Source organism: Pyrus communis, chromosome 1, assembly GCF_963583255.1.
Source record: "Pyrus communis chromosome 1, drPyrComm1.1, whole genome shotgun sequence".
Lineage (NCBI taxonomy): Eukaryota > Viridiplantae > Streptophyta > Magnoliopsida > Rosales > Rosaceae > Pyrus > Pyrus communis.
This window is the reverse complement of record NC_084803.1, coordinates 33,250,795-33,271,418: the sequence shown is the minus strand read 5'-3', so window position 1 is coordinate 33,271,418 and position 20,624 is coordinate 33,250,795. Positions and strand designations below refer to the sequence as shown.

Sequence of the window (20,624 nt, the reverse complement as noted above, 5' to 3'; positions counted from 1 at the left end):
CCCGTGCAAAGGATCGTCTTTTGCTGCTTTCTTCGTCTTCTCCGTGCTGCACTGAGGTAAGAAAAAATTAATTTTTCTTGTCTTCTCCTTGGATAGTGTTGTCGCAGGACAGCTGTCCAGGTGGTGTGGCACGTCGACTGGCAGGGGCTAGGAGTCGGCTCGGCATAGGCCGATGATGTGTTATGGTAGGGACCACTGCTTGGGTTGTTTGGCTTGGTTAGAGCCAAGGATAGCTTGTGCAGTTGGGGCCGCGGATTGAGGCGCTGAGGCGCATTGTTAGGCGAGTCGCATGGCTCATGTCTTCTGGTTTCTTGGACCTGATGGGGGCTAGACCGACGATTGAGAAAGATGAGGAGGTCGAGGGCCTCATGGGCTGGTGGAATGCTGGGCATGCAAGCCTTCTGCCTACTGGTCTGAGAGAGAAAAAATGAGGAAAAAGCCAATATGGGTTGAGTTCCCCTGCTGAGTACCGTGAATAACATTGGTTGCTTAGTTCTCTTCACCGGGATAAATGTGGGTTGCTCTCTCTCGAGAAGGTAAAGAGGATCAAGGCGGATACTTTGGCTCGTCTGATTTCTATCGTGGAGCCTACTGTGAATGAAGGTGGAAAGAAAAGATCTTCCCCGTCTGCTCAAGAAATACTGGTTAAGAAAAAACTGAAGATTTCCTCTGCTGCTCATAAGGGTCCACCTGCTGTCGAGAGGCCTATGATTGACATGACTTTTTCTAATAGGAAGAAAAATAAGGCTGCTAGATCTGAGCCTGTGGCGGCTGCTATGTCGAGAATGGCTAATTTGATTGTTGATAGTATTACTCAGTGTAGAGGTCTTGTCATGCCCCCAGTGCCAAAGTTTGTGCCAAGACGTCCGTTGGGAGTTAAGTCCGGTTCTCATTCAAAAAGGCTTGCTATTATGAAGAGCGATAAAGTGGACTCTGCTGCTAAAGTGACACTTTTGCTGAAGAACCTTCGATGCCAAAGTTAGAATTTAGAGAGAAAAGTCTTTAGAGAGTTTTTTGAGTTTTGCAAGAGTGTGGACCTAGGTTTTTAGAGAAAAATGGGTAATATTTATAGGGCATGGCCGGTCCTCTTTGGAGAAAGAGTGGTCGGCCTTTATGTATATTTTGGGTGTTATTTGGTGATTTAATTAGCAATTAATATATTGATTAGGAATAAATATATTAATTGGCTAATTAACACAATAAAAGGAATATTTTTAGGAGGTTATGTAATTTATGTGGAATATTTTGTAAGTTATGGAATGATTGCTTTGTAGAGAATATGGAATGAGGAAGGATGAAATAATTTTGAATTTGTTACCTTCTTTAGACGCTTTTGGCTTGGTTGAGGGATGATTGCCCGCTGCTCGCGCGTAAGAATCTCAGTACGTCTCAAGGGTATTTTTGTCCTCTTTTATCCAAAAATCGACGTGTTGCCTTGTGATTATTTTTGGCTCTACATTGTCATTTAAATGTACTTCAAGTTTCAAATGTCGTTTCAAATGAAAACTACATGTCTAGATTTCAGACATGCCATTGTGTTGGTTCAATGTATTTTCAGGTTGCGAGTATGTGTGGAAGCATGTAAACAAAATGATAACTTGTCAGAGAACTATTTATTTCAAGTAATGATGTGTAGGGTGGATTCATTTCTAATTGGTTTGGTTTTTTGCCTCGCATCAATTTTCGTTCTACTCAAATACCTTTAACTTTAATCTACAACTTTAAACCAAAGGTGAATAATTAAGAAAAACGTCTTGATTCCTGTCGATTGTTGGGAGAATACTTTGTTATATTCATGTTTGGAACAATACTACTCTTGAATCATGTATGTTTCTTTCGTTGGCAAAAAAATTTGGTTTTTGTATTTTTATTGAGTCTCACTCTCATCCAATATTATTAATTTTAATAATATCTTTAATAAAAAATAATTAAAATAGAACGATAATGTAGTCCTAGTATGAGCAAACATCAAACTGGTGACCGTACTGTTTTCATTGTCCTGCTTCTTAGTCTGACACTGCACCAAATGTTTCACTAAGTTAGTCCAGCTTAATCTAGTTTAAGCCAGTCCATCTTAGTCCCTACAGTTAGTGTAGTCTGAGATAGTTCGGTGCAACAAACACACCCTTAGGGCTTGTTTTATGATTTAGATGATGTAAATATTGAAAAAGACAAGGGGCATTTTTGTCTTAAAATTTTATAATTTTCTGTTCTATGTGGTGGAACGAGTTCGTTTCAGGAGGAAAGTGGAGCGGAAATTTAATCAAGATTCGTTCCATGGGACAGTGCGTCCCAAAGAATTTGACGCAACAAACATGCGGTGCGTTCCGTCTTATCCCACGTGCCAAACAGTAACTTAAACCCCAAAAGCTAACCATTTTTTTTTCGGCTGGTAAATATCCCCAGCCCAAATTCCCATACCACTCCCACAACAAGGCGCGTTCTGTCAACGCGCACCAAAGGCGGGAGCCTCTCAGCAATTAGCCCTCCCCACTCTCTCAAATCTCCGAAGTCCACTTTCTTGTCACACTCGTGAAGCTCTCGTCCTCCCTCGAGGCCCGCAATCACGGTTTACGCCGTCGATCGAATGTCCGCCCGCTGCACCACCGCCAAAACCGTCCTCCGCTGAGTTAGGGTTTCTATCCGATTCACTGCCCCAATGGCCGAGTCCGCGCTGCAACTCGTCTCGGAAATCGGCACCCACCTCCGCCGCCAAACGCGCCCAAACAAGGACTTCATCGTCAAATCTCTCCGAGTGAGCAATTTTTTATGTTCGAATCGTTTTTATAATTTTATGTTTGAAATGGAATTGTGGGTTTTTGTTTAATGTGGACTTTTGTGTTTTGAGTTAGTTCATTTCGTCGGGGTAGTGATTTCAGTTGATCTTTGCGGTTTTGCTTGTTTTGTAATTTGTATGCTTCGATTTGCAGCAAGCTGCAAGTGCTTTGTCGCAGTTAGAACAGGCTTCTTCGGCTGAAGCTTGTAAGAAGTTGGAGCCCCTGAGAGAAGCTATTGTGCATGGCTTGCTTCAGCATAGGGATAAGGACGTCAGGCTTCTTGTGGCCATCTGTGTAACTGAAATGTTTCGGGCTATGGCACCCGAACCCCCTTTTGCGGACAAATATCTAAGGGTATGTGTGTGTGTTTGACCATGTTTGATTACACTGTGTACTCATCATTTGAAAGACGCTTACACTCCTATTTTGTTTCAGAACATTTTTAAACTCATTATCAGCACGTTCGTCGAGCTAGCTGATATGGAGAGTCCGCTCTTTTCGAGGAGGGCCAAAATAGTAGAGACTGTCGCGCGATGTAAATGTTGTGTGATCATGTTGGATGTTGACTGCAATGATCTAGTTCTCGAAATGTTCAATGTCTTCTTCTCCGTTGTGAGGTAACGATCCTTCGTTCCTAGTATTTGACTTTCCATTCTACTCTTTTATGTTTTGGGCTCTCCGTAATTGCTAATTCTGGAGGAATCAACGCTTATCCTGTTACATTCTACGACTATATATCCACTTTCGTGGAATAAAGAAAAGTTATAAATGACTGCAACTTAGATGGCTAGAACATGCTCTACTTTTATGTTTTACCAAGTTAAGTATCTGAGATTATAGTGTCTCTGAGTTGATTAAGAGCAATTTGTTATGTTTTAATGTATTGAAAGTTTGGGCTTAACTATGATGACATCAATAATAATGGCTTGCATTTTCCCCCTGTAGGCAACATCATCAGCAGAGTTTGATGAATGATATTTTGTCTATAATGGTTCATATACTAAACGAGGAAGCTTCTCAGCCACTTTTGGATGTGGTTCTACGAAATCTTGTGAAGGAGGCAAAGGCAAGTGTTAGATAGTGTGTGCTTCAAATGTTTGTAGAAACATTTCTTTGTATGATAAACTAGTTCTACATGTTTTTGATATCAAAATAGTGTTCACCAATGTTAAGTAGAGCGGTTGGCAAACCAATGCTTGTTATAATATGAGCTTTTTCCGATGCATGTTTATTTATTTTCACTGATACGAGGTAGCATGTGGGATTGTGTTAGCATGGCCTTTAAAATGTTGCATCCACTTATCATAGTCTGGTTGTTGGTGCTAGGGAAAATGCCCTATGCATTGCTTTCTGGTCAAATATGTGATATTACTTTTGTTCTGTGGTAAAAGCTGAAAAAGGTAGCATGTAAACATGGAGTGATTGCTAAAGTAGTAAATGATGGAAGCAGGTTATTTAATAGAGGATAAAACTTCTGAGTGTATATGGGGCTTGTACATTCATTGGGTTGGACCTTATTATCGTTGAACTATTAGACGCATTAGACTAAGATCTTATGGAGTTGGAATCTGTTTCTTCCTGTACTAGTTGCTTGTGAGATCATGGATTAATCATTTTTAATTTGGGTCTCCAACCTGAAAGAAAAAATGAGTATCAACTACTGGTGAATGTGTGATTTTGTATACTGTTTGGAATGCTTCTGGTTACATTTCTGGACAAAAATAGGTGTTTTAACTAAGGAATTTGTAATGAAATTGGGCGTTTTCAAGTCTGCCACCCAAACAAAAGTAAATTGCAATGAAAATTCCCATTTTTCATGTAAATTGTTTTACATTGTAAATTAGTTTTACTACAAATTATCTTTTGGTGAAATAAATGGAGTAGCGCTTCTTATCTGCTAATGCCCGATATCAATATTTAGCTTAATTAACTCAGAAGTAGTGTTTTTTTCTTATATTTTGTTTCACAGGATGCAGATTCTGCTTCTTCTCAGCTTGCAGTTTCTGTGATCCAAACATGCGCAGACAAACTTGAGTCCTTTGTTTGTGGGTTTCTGACATCTTGTATTTTGGATGGAGATGCTGATGGGAGTGAGCTCAAGGAATTTTACCATGAAATCATTTTTAAAATTTTTGGGTGTGCTCCTCAGATGCTTCTTGCTGTCATGCCAAATTTGACTCAAGAGTTACTGGTATGTCTTCTTGTTTTAATTCATTTTAGATTGATTTAATCATTTCATCTCCTGGCATAGGCCTCGATTTCTCTTTAAGTTCCTTTTATGCTCATTACCTCACCAATCATTAAATATCACTTGACTCTGATTTTTTTTTTCTTTTCTATAGACTGATCAGGTTGATGTCCGACTAAAAGCCGTTAATTTAATTGGAAAACTTTTCACACTGCCTGATCACCATATTGCACAAAGGTATCATGACCTCTTTGTTGAGTTTTTGAAAAGATTTTCAGATAAATCTGCGGATGTTAGAGTTAGTGCTCTGCAATGTGCTAAAGTTTGCTACATGACCAACCCCTCTGGGGCAGAATCACAAGAAATTCTCCGTAAGTTACGAAACATTTTCTATTTCCTATACGAGTTATGGTTGTGTAATTCTCGGAATCTTAGTTTTACTTGTTTGTTGCTCTAAACAGCTGCCCTTGAAAGTCGGCTACTAGATTTTGATGATAGGGTGAGAACACAGGCAGTGATTGTTGCCTGTGATCTTGCCATGTCTAATATGAGATGCTTTCCTCCCAAAATAATATCTCAGACCACTGAAAGACTTAGGGATAAGAAGGTATTTCTATAACAAATAGTTTTGGTTCGCCAGGTTACACTTGCTGTCTTGTATTGATAATTGGTTGCATTATTTGCAGATACCCGTTAGAAAGAAAGCTTTGCAGAAGTTGATGGAAGTATATCGAGATTATTGTAACAAATGCTTTAAAGGCTCTATGACAATCAGTGACCACTTTGAACAGATTCCTTGTAAAATATTGATGCTATGCTTTGATAAAGATTGTATGGATTTCAGGTTTGTTTTCTCACATGTTATAGCTTTTTAGAATAAAGTCAATGCTGTACAATGTTGTATTTGACTCTCATTCCTTATTTTTTTACTTCAGGTCCCAAAATATGGAGCTTGTTCTTGCAGAAGATCTATTTCCAGCTGGTCTTTCAGTTCATGAAATTACAAGGCACTGGATCCACTTGTTTTCTCTTTTCACCCCACTTCATATAAAGGCTTTGAACTCTATTTTATCCCAGAAACAAAGGTATTTATCACTAACTTGCTCTTGCTGTGGTTAAGGTGAATGTCCTCTTTCTTTACAATGTACAAATGTTCTGTAGGTTGCAAAGTGAGATGCAAACTTATTTAGCCAATCGAAAGAAAGAGAAGGTACAGTAATTGAATCTCGTGCTTGCTAAACATGACTTGTATATAGCTAGTGAATATATTTTGCACTATCCATTATCGAGATGCCGTGTGGTCCTTGAACTAATTTATGTGAGTTTTTGGAAAAGCATGCTTAATTAATATTTTCAACTGTTAGTTTCTGGACAATTTTAGTTTGTGAACACTATTATGAATTTACAGTATATTTAAGGTCCTTTATGTGAATAGAGATTGCTTGAGGCCGGATGCTTATTAAAATTCAAAAGTAAACAAATCTTGGTATTGAAACATGTTCTTACGAAGCTATTGAATGTATATAGTTGTTATGCTGGTGATAAAAGCAATTGCTTCCCTCTATGAGTATTCCATTTGGAAGAATTTTTTTTCTCCGCATTTTCTTGTTTAGACGTAATTTTGTGTATTTTTAGTACTGAATATTTGTCCTAGTGCTCAAACAAGTATCAGAGCGTGGTAACTGTTGCATTTCAATGAATTTGTTCAGACTTCTTCTAGAGGCCTAAAATGTGGCTTATCATTATCGTGAAATTTTTTTTCCCCGGAAGAATCAATAACTAGTGGATGTTATGCTTCCTTTGAGATAAATTACTGCACCAAATTTTCCAAGCTTTCAGCATACATCACTGTGCATGTGACTAATGCTATGTAATAGACTTTGTGAATATTCCTTATAATTTTCAGCTGATCAGAAATTTATTTAGTGTGCTCTATGCTTTGTTAATATTTCATTTTCTTAAATTTATTACTCATTGAAGAAAGTTGTATGGCCCCACTTAAATTTACTACTCATTAATTGGATGACCCCACTTAGTGGGATAAGGCTTTGTTGTTGTTGTTGTTGAAGAAAGTTGTATAAGTTTCCTGGTGTATACAGGCAATGAATGGCAGCTTTTCACGTCTTGGCTACACTTTAATAGTTTTGAATAATTGAAGCAATTAACTTGATGTTGCAGGGGAGTAATTCAGAAGAGATGCAGATAAGATATAAAGTTCAGTTCTCAAAAATGGCAGTCTCCTTTGCAGACCCTTCAAGAGCAGAAGAGTGCTTTGAAAAATTTAACCAAATGAAAGATAATAACATTTTTAATTCACTGGCTCTGTTATTGGATGACCTGAAATTTAAAGAAGCCCGTGCAAGCAGAGTGCGTTTATTTAACCTTTACTTTTAATTAAATGATCCCATGAATGCCCTTCTTCCTCTTTGAGCCACTTCCGCACGTGCATGATTGTTGGGAACAAGCATGTACTTATTTGTGTGCATACAGTACTTTGTTTGTATGGAAACCACATATATGACTTTGTTGCAAATATATATATATATATATATATATATATATATTGGTATGTATATAGGCAGATAAACAGATCAGTGGCTAACAATTAATAATCTGATTTCTCATGTCCAATGCAGTAAACATAGATTTCTAAGCTAATTATTTCTTTTTGTGTATCCGTAGCTCATTAATTTTGAATCTGGTTGACTTACATTGCAAAGGTAACATGCATGTTTTCTCTTATAAACATTGTATGATTTCATTGCTCAAAATAGGTAAAGAAATTAATTCCTAATAAAGGTTCTTTATGGCATTTGTTGTCTATCTCAGTTGGATTTTCTTGATTGAAGACTGTCTGAATCACTGAATTGGTTAGTCAATATACATTTAAAACCAGAGCTTTAGGTTCAATGAAACTTGCCTTTTAATTGTAAGTGTTTCATGATATATGGGGAGGGCAAAAACGTGTATTCCCTTTTCACTCGTTAATTAAATAGTAAAATATAAGATCTTAGAAAATGTGTGATTGGATGAAGCAAAACAGTTGAATAGGCATATTCTGTCTTATATTGGTAATTTTTTGTGGAGTTGGGGTAAATTGTAAACAGTGCTTGTCATTTATAAGGCATGAAACTTTAAAATCTGAATCATGTTGTGACGAGGCAGGTCAAGGTTTATGTAGATGATTCCAGTTCTGAGATAAGGCTTAATTGCTTTTTTTGTTTAATAATGTAAATATAGTAATGTGGAGTCATCCAAAACTTCTCGGAAACCCAGAAACACATTATCTAATTCTCTGGTGATTGCCACAATTACACGAAGACCACTTGTGCTATACACAATTTGCACTTATAATTTGTAGAGGTTCTCTTAATTGAGCTTTCACCAGTATGAGGACTGACATGCCCCTGGGGTTGAGATGAAGCATTTGAATGGATGTTAAAAGGATTAGGCCCATGAAAAGTCTTGGGGTGAATAAAGTTAGGTCAAGCGAGGTCAACTTTTTGTTTGCTTGAATAGATAGTTTGACTCCTTGCATTTTATTGGAGTTGTTTTATAATGTGGGCAGGCAAGTTGCATTTCAGTTTGGTTAATTATGAGGTGGTGTCAAACAATGGTCTCCTTTTTTATTGGTGATTTTTCTTTTGTATGATTAAGATACCTGATAGTAACAAAATTATAATTTACTTTTCTCTGTTTTTTTCTTCATTAAAAATTGTGTTGTCTACTTATTCATTTCTTATTTTCAGGACAAATTTCTGAATATGATTGGCGGGAAACATCAGAATTTTGAGTTTTTACGAACGCTTTCCTCAAAATGCTCTTACAATATATTCAGTGCAGCGCATGTTCGCTGTATTCTAGATGATCTATCCGGTAACAGTCCTGGAAAGAGAAACTTGGAGGCTTCTTCTGTCAGACTTCTGCTGGTAAGAAGGTTTTTTTCTTTCTGTTTTGCATAGTGGATCTAAATAATACTTTCCCTCAGCAGAAGCGTAAAAATTTTGAATGTGAACAAAGTTAGATTAATTTCATGTGCTCAAAAAGACAAAGCTAACCATACGAGAGAAAGACCATGAAGGGTTCGTGTGCACTTACAATTGGCAAACACAAAACACAACTTTAGTGTGTAAACTTGAGCATTGGCCATGATTACCGTTGTTGTGGTTGACAAGCAACAATATGGAAAGCACATATAGCATGGTTCAATTTATGGACTGAACTGAATTGTACGATTTACAAGTGTCAGGTCTTAGAATGAGTTTATAGGACGGCAATAAGGCCGGCGATGCTGAATGGCACGGAATATTGGGCGGTGAAGCATCAACACATACATAAAATGGGTGTAGCGGAGATGAGGATGCTTCGTTGGATGTGTGGGCACACGAGAAAGGATAAGATTAGGAATGAGGATATCAAAGGTAAAGTAGGAGTAGCCGAAATTGAAGGAAGATGAGAGAAAATCGGTTATGGTGGTTTGGACATGTGCAAAGAAGGTCTACTGACGCTCCGGTTAGAAGATGCAACTACGGGACAGAGGTCCAGGGCCGAAGGGGTAGAGGAAGACCGAGGAAAACTTTGGAAGAGACTCTAAGAAAAGACTTAAGAGTACTAGGATTCATATAGCCGACCCCACTTAGTGGGAAAAGGCTTTGTTGTTGTTGTTGTTGTAATGCTGTCGTTTGGTAGTATGTTGTTTAACTTATATTGGCATTGGTAGTATCAGTATGTTGCCTTTTCGTTTAACTTATATTGGCCTAAATTGGTTTCTTGCATTTCTGTTGGGATAAAGCTTGAGAGATTAGGTTAGCTTTCCATAAGCAGATGAGATATTATATAATTTTTTTAATTTTTTAATTTTTTTTAATTTTTTTTTTAGCGTATATAGTATATTAGCATTTGCCTTCTCTTAATGAGTTCAACCTTGTATCTATGTTTTATATAATATAAGACTAGGAGTAAAACAAGTTTGGATGTGTGAGCAAGTACTATCTAAGTATCTTGGGGAATATTTTTGTCTCTTCATTGATTGAAATTGTCTTTTAATTGTCTTCTGGTTCAGTCAATCACCAGCTTTTTCCCAACTCTCTTAAGAGGTTCAGAAGTGCAACTTCAGAAGTTATTAAAGGAGATGGACCCAATTAATGATAAGTTGATTGAAGTGTTAGCCAAAGCAGGCCCTCACATATTTGTTAAACTCAGGTAATTTCTGCAGTCTTTCTGATTCTTGTACATTTTGAGCAGGATGGAGTTTTATGTTCCAATGGAGACTGTATTGTGAAGGATGTCCTTTTTTTATTTTTTCATATCTTATTTCTGATGTTAATTTGTTCTGTCATTCAAGTTTGGATGTTTCTTCTTTGTCAGAACTGTTTTTGTTAAATAAATATTAAAAAGAGCTTGTGCATGGTGCACACAATCCATGAAAATTATAAAAGAGCTCAAATCAATGATTTTTATTCTGTAACATGTGCATGGATTCTGAAAGTCAAGTCTCCCAATTTTTCTAATGGATGTGATTAACTATTCCTTACACATGCAGCGGTAAATGGTTAAGATACCCCAAACTTTAATATGCATATTATGCTATTTGTGCTTCTAACCTTTGGTATTTGCTTACACATGGACTATTTCTTTTGGCAACAGTTAAATGAGAAAGATTGTCCTTCCTCTCCATTCCTTTTGTTAAATATTAAGCCTTTTGAAATCTAAACCTGTTTTATCCAAATGTTTTGAGAGTGGCTTCAACTTTTTCTTCTTTTGTTGAAGTGAAATCTACCCCTTTCTGAAGAGGGTTTGTCTGGAGGGGACTCGCGTTCAGTCAAAATATGCTGTTTCAGCAATTGCTGCTTTAGCTGATCATTCAAAGCAATTGATTTTCCAAGATCTATGTAAGGTATGCTTAGCTTGATTTTTAGCGTTTTAGGTTTGTTTATCCTTACTTATGGTTATGTATCTTTCAGCCTCACACATACTATGTTCTATAGATAGTCATATTTATATTTTTAATACACTTTATGGTGTTCATTTGCCTCCTAATAAGTAGTTAACTGTATTGCGTTACCATTTTTTTATATCCATGTGTGTGTGCATGTGCGTGTGTGTACTGTATGCATTTTCATTCTATTTATAGTCTTATCATTGTTTAAGTTCACCCTCATATGGGACCCAAATCTGCCACTGGGTTATATATGGATGTATTAGTGAGACGCAATATTTGTTTGCTGTACATCTGAATAACCCTAAGAATTTCGGAATTGTCATATTTTACAATGTCATAACTTGCATGTATTCTCAAATAATGCTGAGTTATCCGTACTGAATCAACTTTTGTTCAATATGTCTAGGAACTTGTGGATTCTCTACTAGTTGGGCAGAACATACCAACAGTGTTACAGTCCTTGGGGTGTCTTGCACAGCATTCTGTTTCAACATTCCAAAGCCAAGTTGGAGAGATCACCCATTATATATATCAAAAAATATTCCAAGTAATTCACATCAACTGTGAGATAAATATGAACACTTTCTTTGAACTTTGGCATGCCAGAATGTAGTTGGTTTTGAATATAGATATTTTATTTTCCCTAAACAAGGGTCGCAAATGTTGTAGAATATTTATTTGCTTCAAGTACTTGTTGAAAATTGTGAGTATAATACGTTAACTTCTTCCGTGTAGGTGAACTCTTCAGATTTTATAGACTCCTGTGATGATGCGTCTGGGTCTAGTGATTCTTGCAAATTAAAGGTACGTTCTGGATGGAAACATTTTTTCACTTGTATTAGTATTTTTGTTCATCTGTGAATGGTGTTTACCATCAAAGTTTGGATTTTCTGTCTAGTGTACAGGGAAGATGTGCCTATTTTACCTTCTTGAATCCTGCTAATATACTGTACCATTGAAAAGCACGTTATACATGAATTGATTTCAGTGTTTTAAAAGACACACCTCGGGGCATGCCTAGGCGGCCTTAGAGGCGCTGGTTTTTGGGGGGGGGGGGGGGAAGGGCAGCAATTTCACCTGTGTTTTCGGGGAGTAGGGCAGAAACTCGCCTAGGCTTTGTTAGGGCGTGCCTAGGCGGCCGAGGTGTGCCTGAGGCGTTGACTGCCCGTTCCCAGTACCCTTAAGTGATCCAAATTCTTGCTTGAAATTTGAAATTTTCTGAAAACCTCTGCTCTGGTGTGTTGCAGTGGCGTCTTCATGAAGAAGACGACCACGCTAGGAAGAAGGGTATTTTATTATTTCTAAAGACTTGGACCAAAACGACGCCGTTTTGGCAGTCTTTTAATTTATTTTAAAATGGCTTGGCCCAAAACGACGTTGTTTTGGCCAAGTCTAATTTTTTATTTATTTTTCATAATCACAGTAGGTCCATTCTTCTTCCCTACCCAATACCCGATTTTCTCTGCTATATTTCACCACCCAATACCCGATTCTCTCTGCTTTCACCCAATTCCTCAAACCCTAAATTCTCAATCCCAATCCCATATTTCAATTTTACTCCAATCTCATGCCTCAATTTGTTTCAAGTTCTCCACACCACCACAATTTGTTTCAAAATTCAAGTTTTTTAGTATTCTAATCTCAATTTGATCTTGATTGCTTGTTTGATTGTTGATTAATTGTTTTACGAAGTAATATACTATATTATATCATTATTATTATATATATACATATATATTGTATATATTAAAAAATTTAGGTCCCATGAGGCGAAGCCTCAGCCTCACGCCTAGGCGGGGCTATCCATGGAACGCCTCGCCTGCGCGGAGCCTTTTAATACATTGATTAATTTGCAATGCTATATGCTTAAAAAAATCAATTAATGTGAGAGAACAAATATTCTATGCAGTGAAGGCTAGAAAAGTTTTTGGTCATGGCTTTTTGTATTAGAAAAAACTTGAGTTCAGTTGAGCTGTGAGTGGGATTTGATGAAACAGTTGACAATTCAGTGAAATTGAGTTGCGCTCCAAGAAAAATTTCCTTCTTTTTTATACGAATTAATCAATATAAATTTTTGCTGAAATGTTACCGTACAATGAAAGAGGAGAAAGTATGTCATTACACCATTTAGTTACTAAAAGCTTTGGTTTACAGATTGGATACTTTTTATTTTGGTTAAAATCTTTGGCACTGTTATAGTTTGCACGAATTCTGATAGGTAGCCTGTATGTATTAGTTAGGTTAATGAATTAGAAGTGTTGTTACGGGCTCATGTGAAAGAAGTGCTCTGTCTATGCAAGGATCAACCCACCAAAGGGTCCAAAATCACCAAAGATGATTATAAAACTTTGAGAATTACTGTATAGAAATTGTTCATTTCTTACAGATATTTCCATGGTTCCTCTGGTTTAATCATTTATTTTGCAGATATATGGCCTGAAAACACTTGTCAAGAGCTTCTTGCCACACAGGGGAACTCACACCAAACAGCAAATTAATGAGCTTGAGGACAACACCAAACGGCTAATTGATGAGCTCTGGGACATTTTGTCAACAATGCTGCAAAAGGGAGAAACTGCTGAGGGTATCACCTCATGGTATGATTTCAGACTCCTTGAAATAGAAAATTTATAAGTCTATGAGGTCACCTCATCCTTAACTTTTATATGGGATTAATTCTTCATTATGGTTCAAGCCAAATTAAAGAAGGTAAAACTGACTAAATCATTTAATTATTTATATCTCTGCTTTGCGCTGAGTTTTCTTTTTTACTTCTAGCTTATACTTGACGTGCTTTGATATTATCTCAGCTTTTGACTAGAATCCCTATGGTGTTTGAATGAATCAATTAAAAATGTGGTTTTGTTTTCATAAGAATGAGTGGTTAAGTTTACTGTTACTTTTTTTTACCCAGTCTTATGTTAATTTGGGAGGAAGGGTACTTTAGAAACTGACGAAATTTTGTAGATTCACGTTCAGAGATGAGATTCTTAACTATTTGTGTAGCCTTTTGCTGTGAGTTTGTGATTGTTGTTCATTATGCTGAATGGCAATAATGAGCCAACAAACAACTGAATAAAAAGGCTACAATTTTAAGGGCCCGTTTGGTATCCTATTAAAAAAAAATTCATCATTCTCGTAACCTTTTTTAAAAACATCTCTTAAGAACAATTTTCCTTAAGACTCAAAAGCTCCTTTGGTATGGGATTCAAAATTGTTTTAAAATCTAACAATTATAAAAAAAACCTCATCTTACAGTGGAGTCGATAACAACAACTGGACATGGAAATCCAGAGAGAGAGAGAGAGAGAGAGAAAGCATCGGATGAGAGGGGGAAAAAGAGGAGAGAGAGGTTCGGATGAGAGGGGGAGAGGAGAGAGAAATAAGAAAGTGTCGGAGGAGAGAGAAAGATAGGAAAGAGAAAAGATGTGCACATAAAATATTCGGAGACAGAGAAAGCATTGGACATGAGTTTAAAAACTCTAAAAACTAACTTTTGATGTTTTCAACTAGGCAAATTTTTAAGTTGGTTTTGAGTCTTTAAGTTTTAAAAATCGTCTTACCAAACAAGTACTCAAGACCTAAAATTTGAGGTGTTTTAGAGTTTAAAAAGTCTTTTTCAACCTTTAGTTGTGCTTTTAAAATCTTTATGTTCATTGAATTATGTTATACTTTTTACTTGCATATCAAAAGTATTTTTGGACACCACTCATTTGGTTTCACTTGTTCTGTAAAGCAGTGAAAGTGATAAGGCTTGTATTAAATTAGCTGCTGCAAAGTCTGTTCTCCGGCTTGCTCGAAGATGGGATTTCCATATTTCTCCAGAGATCTTTCACTTCACAATTTTAATGGCAAAGGTATTTCTGATTGGTTCTCATTTATGTATCCTAGTGTTGCCCTTCATTTTTCTCGGTTACCTGTTCTCTTGCTTATTAAAGTTTGTAACTTGAAATGGGAGTAACGTTCACTTTTGGAGCACAGTCGTTTGTATGTTTCACTCATGTGGACTCCTTGTTACAGCTTCATTTTTTCCTGTAAAACTAATGAAAACATATTCCTCAATCCTGATGGAATTTGAGATTCTGGTCCCTGCAGCTCATAATTAGTTATAGCTAAAGTATAAATGCATCTGTCGCTAACTTAATAATATTCACCGAGTCTTCCAGTGAGTTGTTCCATTCATAGATTGATTGACAAATGGTAAAAGAAATGCACTTGATAAAATTTATAAAAGATAAATATTAGATGAATAGATGTGTTTTGTATCTGATATCAATCACCAGTTAATGCTTAGTCCAGTTAGTTGTTTGCATCCCTTCCTGTTTATATACTCTTCAGTTTCTTCAAATTTTATTTCATTGGCACTCCTGAATTGCCACTTATTTATATTTTCATGTTCATTTTTTTCCTCACACATTTCAGGATGATTCTCCATTGGTGAGAAGATCATTTCTTGATAAAACTCACAAATTACTGAAGGAGCATGTTATACCTAGCAGATATGCATGTGCTTTCGCAATGGCCACTTCAGATTGCCTCAAGGATCTGCAGGATGATGTATGCTAAATGTCATATATCTATGAGTTATTTCTGTAGACTTGATCAATGAGTGTATGCTGATACCGTTTATTTTAGTCGTTAAAATATATTGCAGAATTTGTCAAGGATTACAGTAGAGAAGCTCAAGTGCGTCAAATCTCTGGAGTCCAAGAAGGATTAAACACTGATTTTCCAGCATACATAGTGGTGTTCTTGATCCATATTCTTGCTCATGATACTGGCTTCCCACCTGAAGACTGTCAAGATGAAAAAGCATATGCTCAGTTTTGCGGGTATATAAATATATCCGGTTAACTTAATCACATTGGAGATTGCCTAGTACTGAATATGAATGCAGCTATGGTAACAAACTTTGGATTATGTTTCTCTTTGCAGTCCACTGTTAGCTTTATTGCAGGCTTTAGTCAATGCTAGTAATGCTGATGGGGCTCTGGATGTTGCCAAGGATTCTGTCTTGTATTTGATTTGCATTTTTCGTGCAATTAAGAGAGCTGAGGATGCTATAGACACTGAATTAACCGGCGTAAGAGTTTTCCCTTCAGAAGATCCTTCTCCTATCTCACCTTATGTTTATGTTTTATAATTGAGGAAAGGAGGTTTTTCTTATGATGCAGAAGCTGCATATTCTGGCAGAAATTGGGCATTCTTTTGTGACGTTAACAAATCATAATGGCCTCTCCTTATTACATGCTCCTGGGAAAATATTTCTACCATCATCCTTATATAAAGTAAGTATCTCGTATAAAAGTGATGAGCAATTTTTAATAAGATTTGGTATTCTGTTCTTTATCTTTTGGCTGGAAGAAATTTAAATTTCTAGTTAAAAGTTCCACATCATTTTACGTTTTGATTATTTGTTCTCTGCAGTCCAATTCAAGATGCCTCACTCAATCATGTTTTGATGAGTACTTTTTCAAAAGAGTAGTTGACATATTTAAATCAAATATCTCTTTGGTATGTATCTCCAATGTTTCTTTACAGCTTTAGTTATATTGCCCCCATGATTGTCTTAATGGTATTTTCTTCCTATTACCATCTTGTTAGAAATCTTTATTCGCATTTCAGCCTGCCAGTGCTCTTCCTAGACGTGGGCGTAAATGTCAAGAGGATATCACACAATCTGGTGTTGTCAAGGAGAGCAAACATATCGTAACATCTTCCAAGATAGTTAATTTGTGCAATGATGGGGCAGCTGAACCCCGAAAGACTGTGAAACAAGGCACCAGTACAGGAGGATGTAGAAGAAAACGAGATCTCTCTCCAAGTGATTCTGATAATGGTTACCAGAATGGTTTATCTAAAAAATCTGAGATTACTTTGGAAAAAGAAATACTTTCATCTTGTGATTCTGTGGCTACAGTCGGTGGATCAAATGCCACTGTCCAGAATATTAAAAAAAATACCATTCCATTGATGGGAAATTTTAATGTGAAAAGAAGCATTAATGTGGAACATTCCAATGACCCCAGATCAAATCTAAAGGGTCCTTGCAGCTTAAAGGTAAGAATAAGCTCTCTCTGAGAATGCCCTTGAAGTTGTATTGCATTTTTGACATTACGGTGTCCTGAGAAATATTTTATAATTACTTATGTAGGAAATTAGTAAGAAGGCTGAGGCATTGATTGGGCAAAGAATCAAATTTGTGTCTCCTGTAGATAAATGGTGAGCATCTCCCCAATCTAGGAGATGATTTTTCAGCATCGTTGTAGCCCTTCTTTATAACAATATTTGTTTTTGTTTTCCAGTTTTTATTCAGGTACAGTGGATGGTTATAATGCTCAAAACAATACATACAAGGTGAATAAACATGACTATTTTTTTAGTTCCATTTTTAAACAACTATTTCGATCATTCAGTAAATTATGTGGAAAGTTTTTAGAGAATAATATGCATTGCCTTTATTTCATCTTTAAAGTATTGTAAATTTGTAAGCTGGATTCATTGTGTATTTATCAAAGCCATCGCCATGCTGCTTGATCTGAATTATTGTGATTAATTTCCCATTTTTTCATTGGCAGATCACATGTGATAGTAGCGGGGATGTTCAATTAGTATGCTTGGAAAGTGAAAGCTGGGAAACTATAAGTGATGGTTCACGGGAGGAAAGGGTAAAAGTGAAATACCATGAATGTTTTATTAGCTTGCAAATGTTAACTTAAGTTTAAGTTGTTTGACATTTACTGTTCGTTAAAAAGGTGGCTATACTGTCCCCTAGGAAGGGGGACACCAAGGCCCCATCAAACAAAAAGTGTCTATATTGTTGAAAGCTTAAGTGGACTTGAATGAAATTCCATTTCTGTCTCCATATAGTTAGTTTTAGTCAAAAACTAGATCTGTATCACCACACCCAGTCTGATGCAACACTGATAGTGGGTAACAATCTACATTGTTTCTTTAAAGGATGTGTGCTTATACGATGCAAGCTTGAAATGGATTTATGTTCTACGTGCATTATATACTTATGTACTATGGTTATATATTTTAGCTGGTTTCATATTTACTTGATGCATCATTCATTAAAGTTTCCAATGCATGCTTGAAGTCTGGAACCACCCAGGAGTAAATGCCATTTGACAACATTCAACTATAGCATGAAAGTTATTGTGCCTTTTTGTGTGCTCATGAATTGTGGTAATTTGAGTTTGTTGTACTGTTCCAATGATTTTATGCTTACTCTGTAGTTTTGGATGTAGCAGAAACGAAAGCTGGGGAAAAAAGCTTTTGTGGACACCTCGGCATCAGAAGTTACTGATGCAAATGAGGATGCTGTAAGGCTTGCATTTTATTTTTCGGTATTATCATTTCATTTTGCTCTTATGTTTTGACATGTCAGGTCGAATAATTGCCTTGCATGGAGCTTTGTCTCTTTATTTCTTCGATATTTATATAGATAATGCAACTCCCGAGTCAAATTCTCCCGATAAATGTCAAGAACTATATTCTCTTTTACTTTATACTGTTTGGGAACAATAAACTCCAAGTGAATTACATAGCCTAAAAAGAATCGTATTTTCTTCCCATATTTGTGAAACTGTTACAAGCTAAGATCTTCATCTAAATGTCTTCCATAATTCTTCAGTAAGTGTTTCTCTGACTTCTACTGGAGAGTGAAACACCTTGATTTTCTTTCCTGTCCTATTTAATAAATATTGAATCCAAACAACAAACTGTATAGGCACAGCGTTGAATCATTGGCTTTGATCATAGGCTTTTAGTAAATTCACATGAGCGTCTACACGTTTTGCACAATTTGATTCATCAATCTAGGAAGACGGAAATTCCAAAATTGCTTACAAAACTGCCAGCCCAAGAAGACGTTGTCCCTTGCATGTTTGTGTTTAACATATCCCTGGTTACTTATTTCACTGTTTCTGTTTGCTTACTCTTTTCAGGTGGCTAGAAGAACTAGACGACAAAAGAAACTAAATGAGCTATGATTCTATTTTATTTTGAGTTATACTGCTGCACTTCGGTGCTTGAAAACAGCAACATCTCGAACTTAAAATTCAGACTAGTTGAGAGGTCGGGGGCAGACCACGCCAAGGTCATTCCAGAGTTTGCACCCTTTGCCTTCTGTAAGTTATCACTCTAGATGTCAGTGTTGTATATATTCTTCCTTGACAAGCAAGCAACATCAGAATAGTTTGTATGCGTAAATATACGAGTCCTCTGCTAATGAAATTTTGCAGTACGTAGAAATGAGTATGTGTTCTTCTAGTATAAGGAGAATCTTAGAAAATGTTCGTGTCATTTTATTAACGAGCAAGAAAATGCCATCGGATTGAAAGGCCATTGTAGACAGAGTTCATGCATGATTCGCCTGTATGAAGCCTCATATTCAGCCAGCGGTTTCTCGTTTGTAATTTCTTAGCTCAATAATTTAAAGTTCCGGTTGTTAGTGCGTAGATAAGAAGTGTAGAACTACAATGTCTTACTTGGTAACCCGTCACCCGTAAGACAGTATAATTTGAAGCATCTCGCGGAGCTGAAGCTGTTTTATTTCAATGACTGGTGAAATTTGAGCATTTGAAATCCCTAGGTTAAGCAACAATCTAGTAGTCAGTCATCCGCATGTAGAAGCCGTGTTTCTTGTCAAACTGTTAATTTTTCTCTGAATATCTGAAGGCACGCCATGGTTGATCACCGTGAAGAATCCCCAGGTCCTGCAAGGCCTCCTCTATCTTAGCAGCAAGCTCTTCCACAACCTTATGGTTTGAACCGGCCCACCTTTCCCGGATGGTTATCGGAGAGAGATCGATCAACGGGATTCCTTCGCCTTCGGTGATTACGTTTGTAGGCCTGTATTCCTCTGATGTATAGAATGTATGATGGATTGACTTCATCCATTGTTAAGAAGCTACTTATCCTGGCTAGGCACAGGTGCCATGGCATTTATAGTTGCATGAGGGCTTCATTTGATTGCTAATCCTACACTAATTATGTGTTAGTGTCATTAGGATTTAATTAATTATCGGGGTTGTGCCAGTAGCATTTGATATTTACATGAATGATGGATGGTAGTCACACAATCTGACCCAGCTTTCACTGGTTTTCCCTCCCCTTGTATTTAAACGTTTACGATTAAGCCATATTAACATCTTATATTGATTTTTTATAGAGAGCTAGAGTAAAAATTGTGAGAGGAGGGGGAAGAGAATAAGAGGGGAGAGAATTGTACTCCAAAAATTTCAAACCAAAGTGAATTTCATCGAAATTCTGCAACTTTGAATATTTGGCTCATTATTTTAAATTTTATATCCATTCTTATTCATTTAACAATAACCAGTTTGACGAATATCCATAAATCTTCTATATTTACATAAGTTGATGCATTATTTATGCTTGTGTTAATTTGTGATTTGCGAAAAAGAGTAACGTGTTGTGTTCATGTGGGTGGGACATGTGTTTTCACAAGACAGAGGAAAGCACGCGATGACTTCTCACAGGGGTCACTCATCCTTCTTGTTCTCTTGCTGAAACCATTTTAACTTTAAAATTCAGATAGAATTCGGTGCATTTGAGTTGTTATTAATGATTGCATCCAATTTCATTTATCTTTTTTATTTGGGACAAGCTAATTATTGATGCTTTTTCTTTGTGTTGTTTTAGACCGATGATTTTGAAAATACACAATTATTTTTTTTTTTTTTTTTTTTTT

At 36.5% G+C, this 20,624-nt stretch overlaps 1 protein-coding gene across 4 annotated transcripts; it reads left to right on the top strand.

The window, feature by feature from the left end:
• The first annotated feature begins 2,441 nt into the window (after window positions 1–2,441).
• Window positions 2,442–20,190, top strand: LOC137745310 (sister chromatid cohesion protein PDS5 homolog B). Of its 4 annotated transcripts, none has more exons than XR_011069681.1 (29): window positions 2,442–2,755; window positions 2,931–3,131; window positions 3,213–3,394; window positions 3,723–3,843; window positions 4,747–4,968; window positions 5,120–5,336; window positions 5,427–5,572; window positions 5,652–5,809; window positions 5,901–6,050; window positions 6,127–6,175; window positions 7,144–7,332; window positions 8,715–8,894; window positions 10,028–10,167; window positions 10,735–10,861; window positions 11,313–11,453; window positions 11,642–11,710; window positions 13,334–13,503; window positions 14,643–14,763; window positions 15,329–15,463; window positions 15,542–15,738; window positions 15,842–15,989; window positions 16,081–16,194; window positions 16,334–16,420; window positions 16,511–16,966; window positions 17,061–17,128; window positions 17,212–17,263; window positions 17,485–17,574; window positions 18,148–18,234; window positions 18,859–20,190. XR_011069681.1 is itself a non-coding variant. In XM_068485260.1 (29 exons), the coding sequence occupies exons 1-29, from the start codon at window positions 2,660–2,662 to the stop codon at window positions 18,901–18,903; spliced, it is 4,140 nt and encodes a 1,379-aa protein (XP_068341361.1). In that variant the 5' UTR covers window positions 2,443–2,659; the 3' UTR covers window positions 18,904–20,189. The 4 variants fall into 4 exon arrangements, 3 of the variants coding, with proteins under 3 accessions (XP_068341361.1, XP_068341353.1, XP_068341369.1); XM_068485260.1 differs by having other exon boundaries at window positions 2,443–2,755; window positions 14,646–14,763; window positions 18,163–18,234; window positions 18,859–20,189; XM_068485252.1 differs by having other exon boundaries at window positions 2,443–2,755; window positions 18,163–18,234; window positions 18,859–20,189.
• The last annotated feature ends 434 nt before the right edge of the window (window positions 20,191–20,624 follow it).

Excerpts from the sequence above, each read along its gene's own strand:
- LOC137745310 (XM_068485252.1), top strand. The coding sequence starts at position 2,660 with ATGGCCGAGTCCGCGCTGCAACTCGTCTCGGAAATCGGCACCCACCTC. Across the intron at positions 10,862-11,312 it reads TTTTCCAAGATCTATGTAAG|GAACTTGTGGATTCTCTACT; the intron begins GTATGCTTAGCT and ends CAATATGTCTAG. Across the intron at positions 17,575-18,162 it reads ATGGTTCACGGGAGGAAAGG|AAACGAAAGCTGGGGAAAAA; the intron begins GTAAAAGTGAAA and ends TGGATGTAGCAG.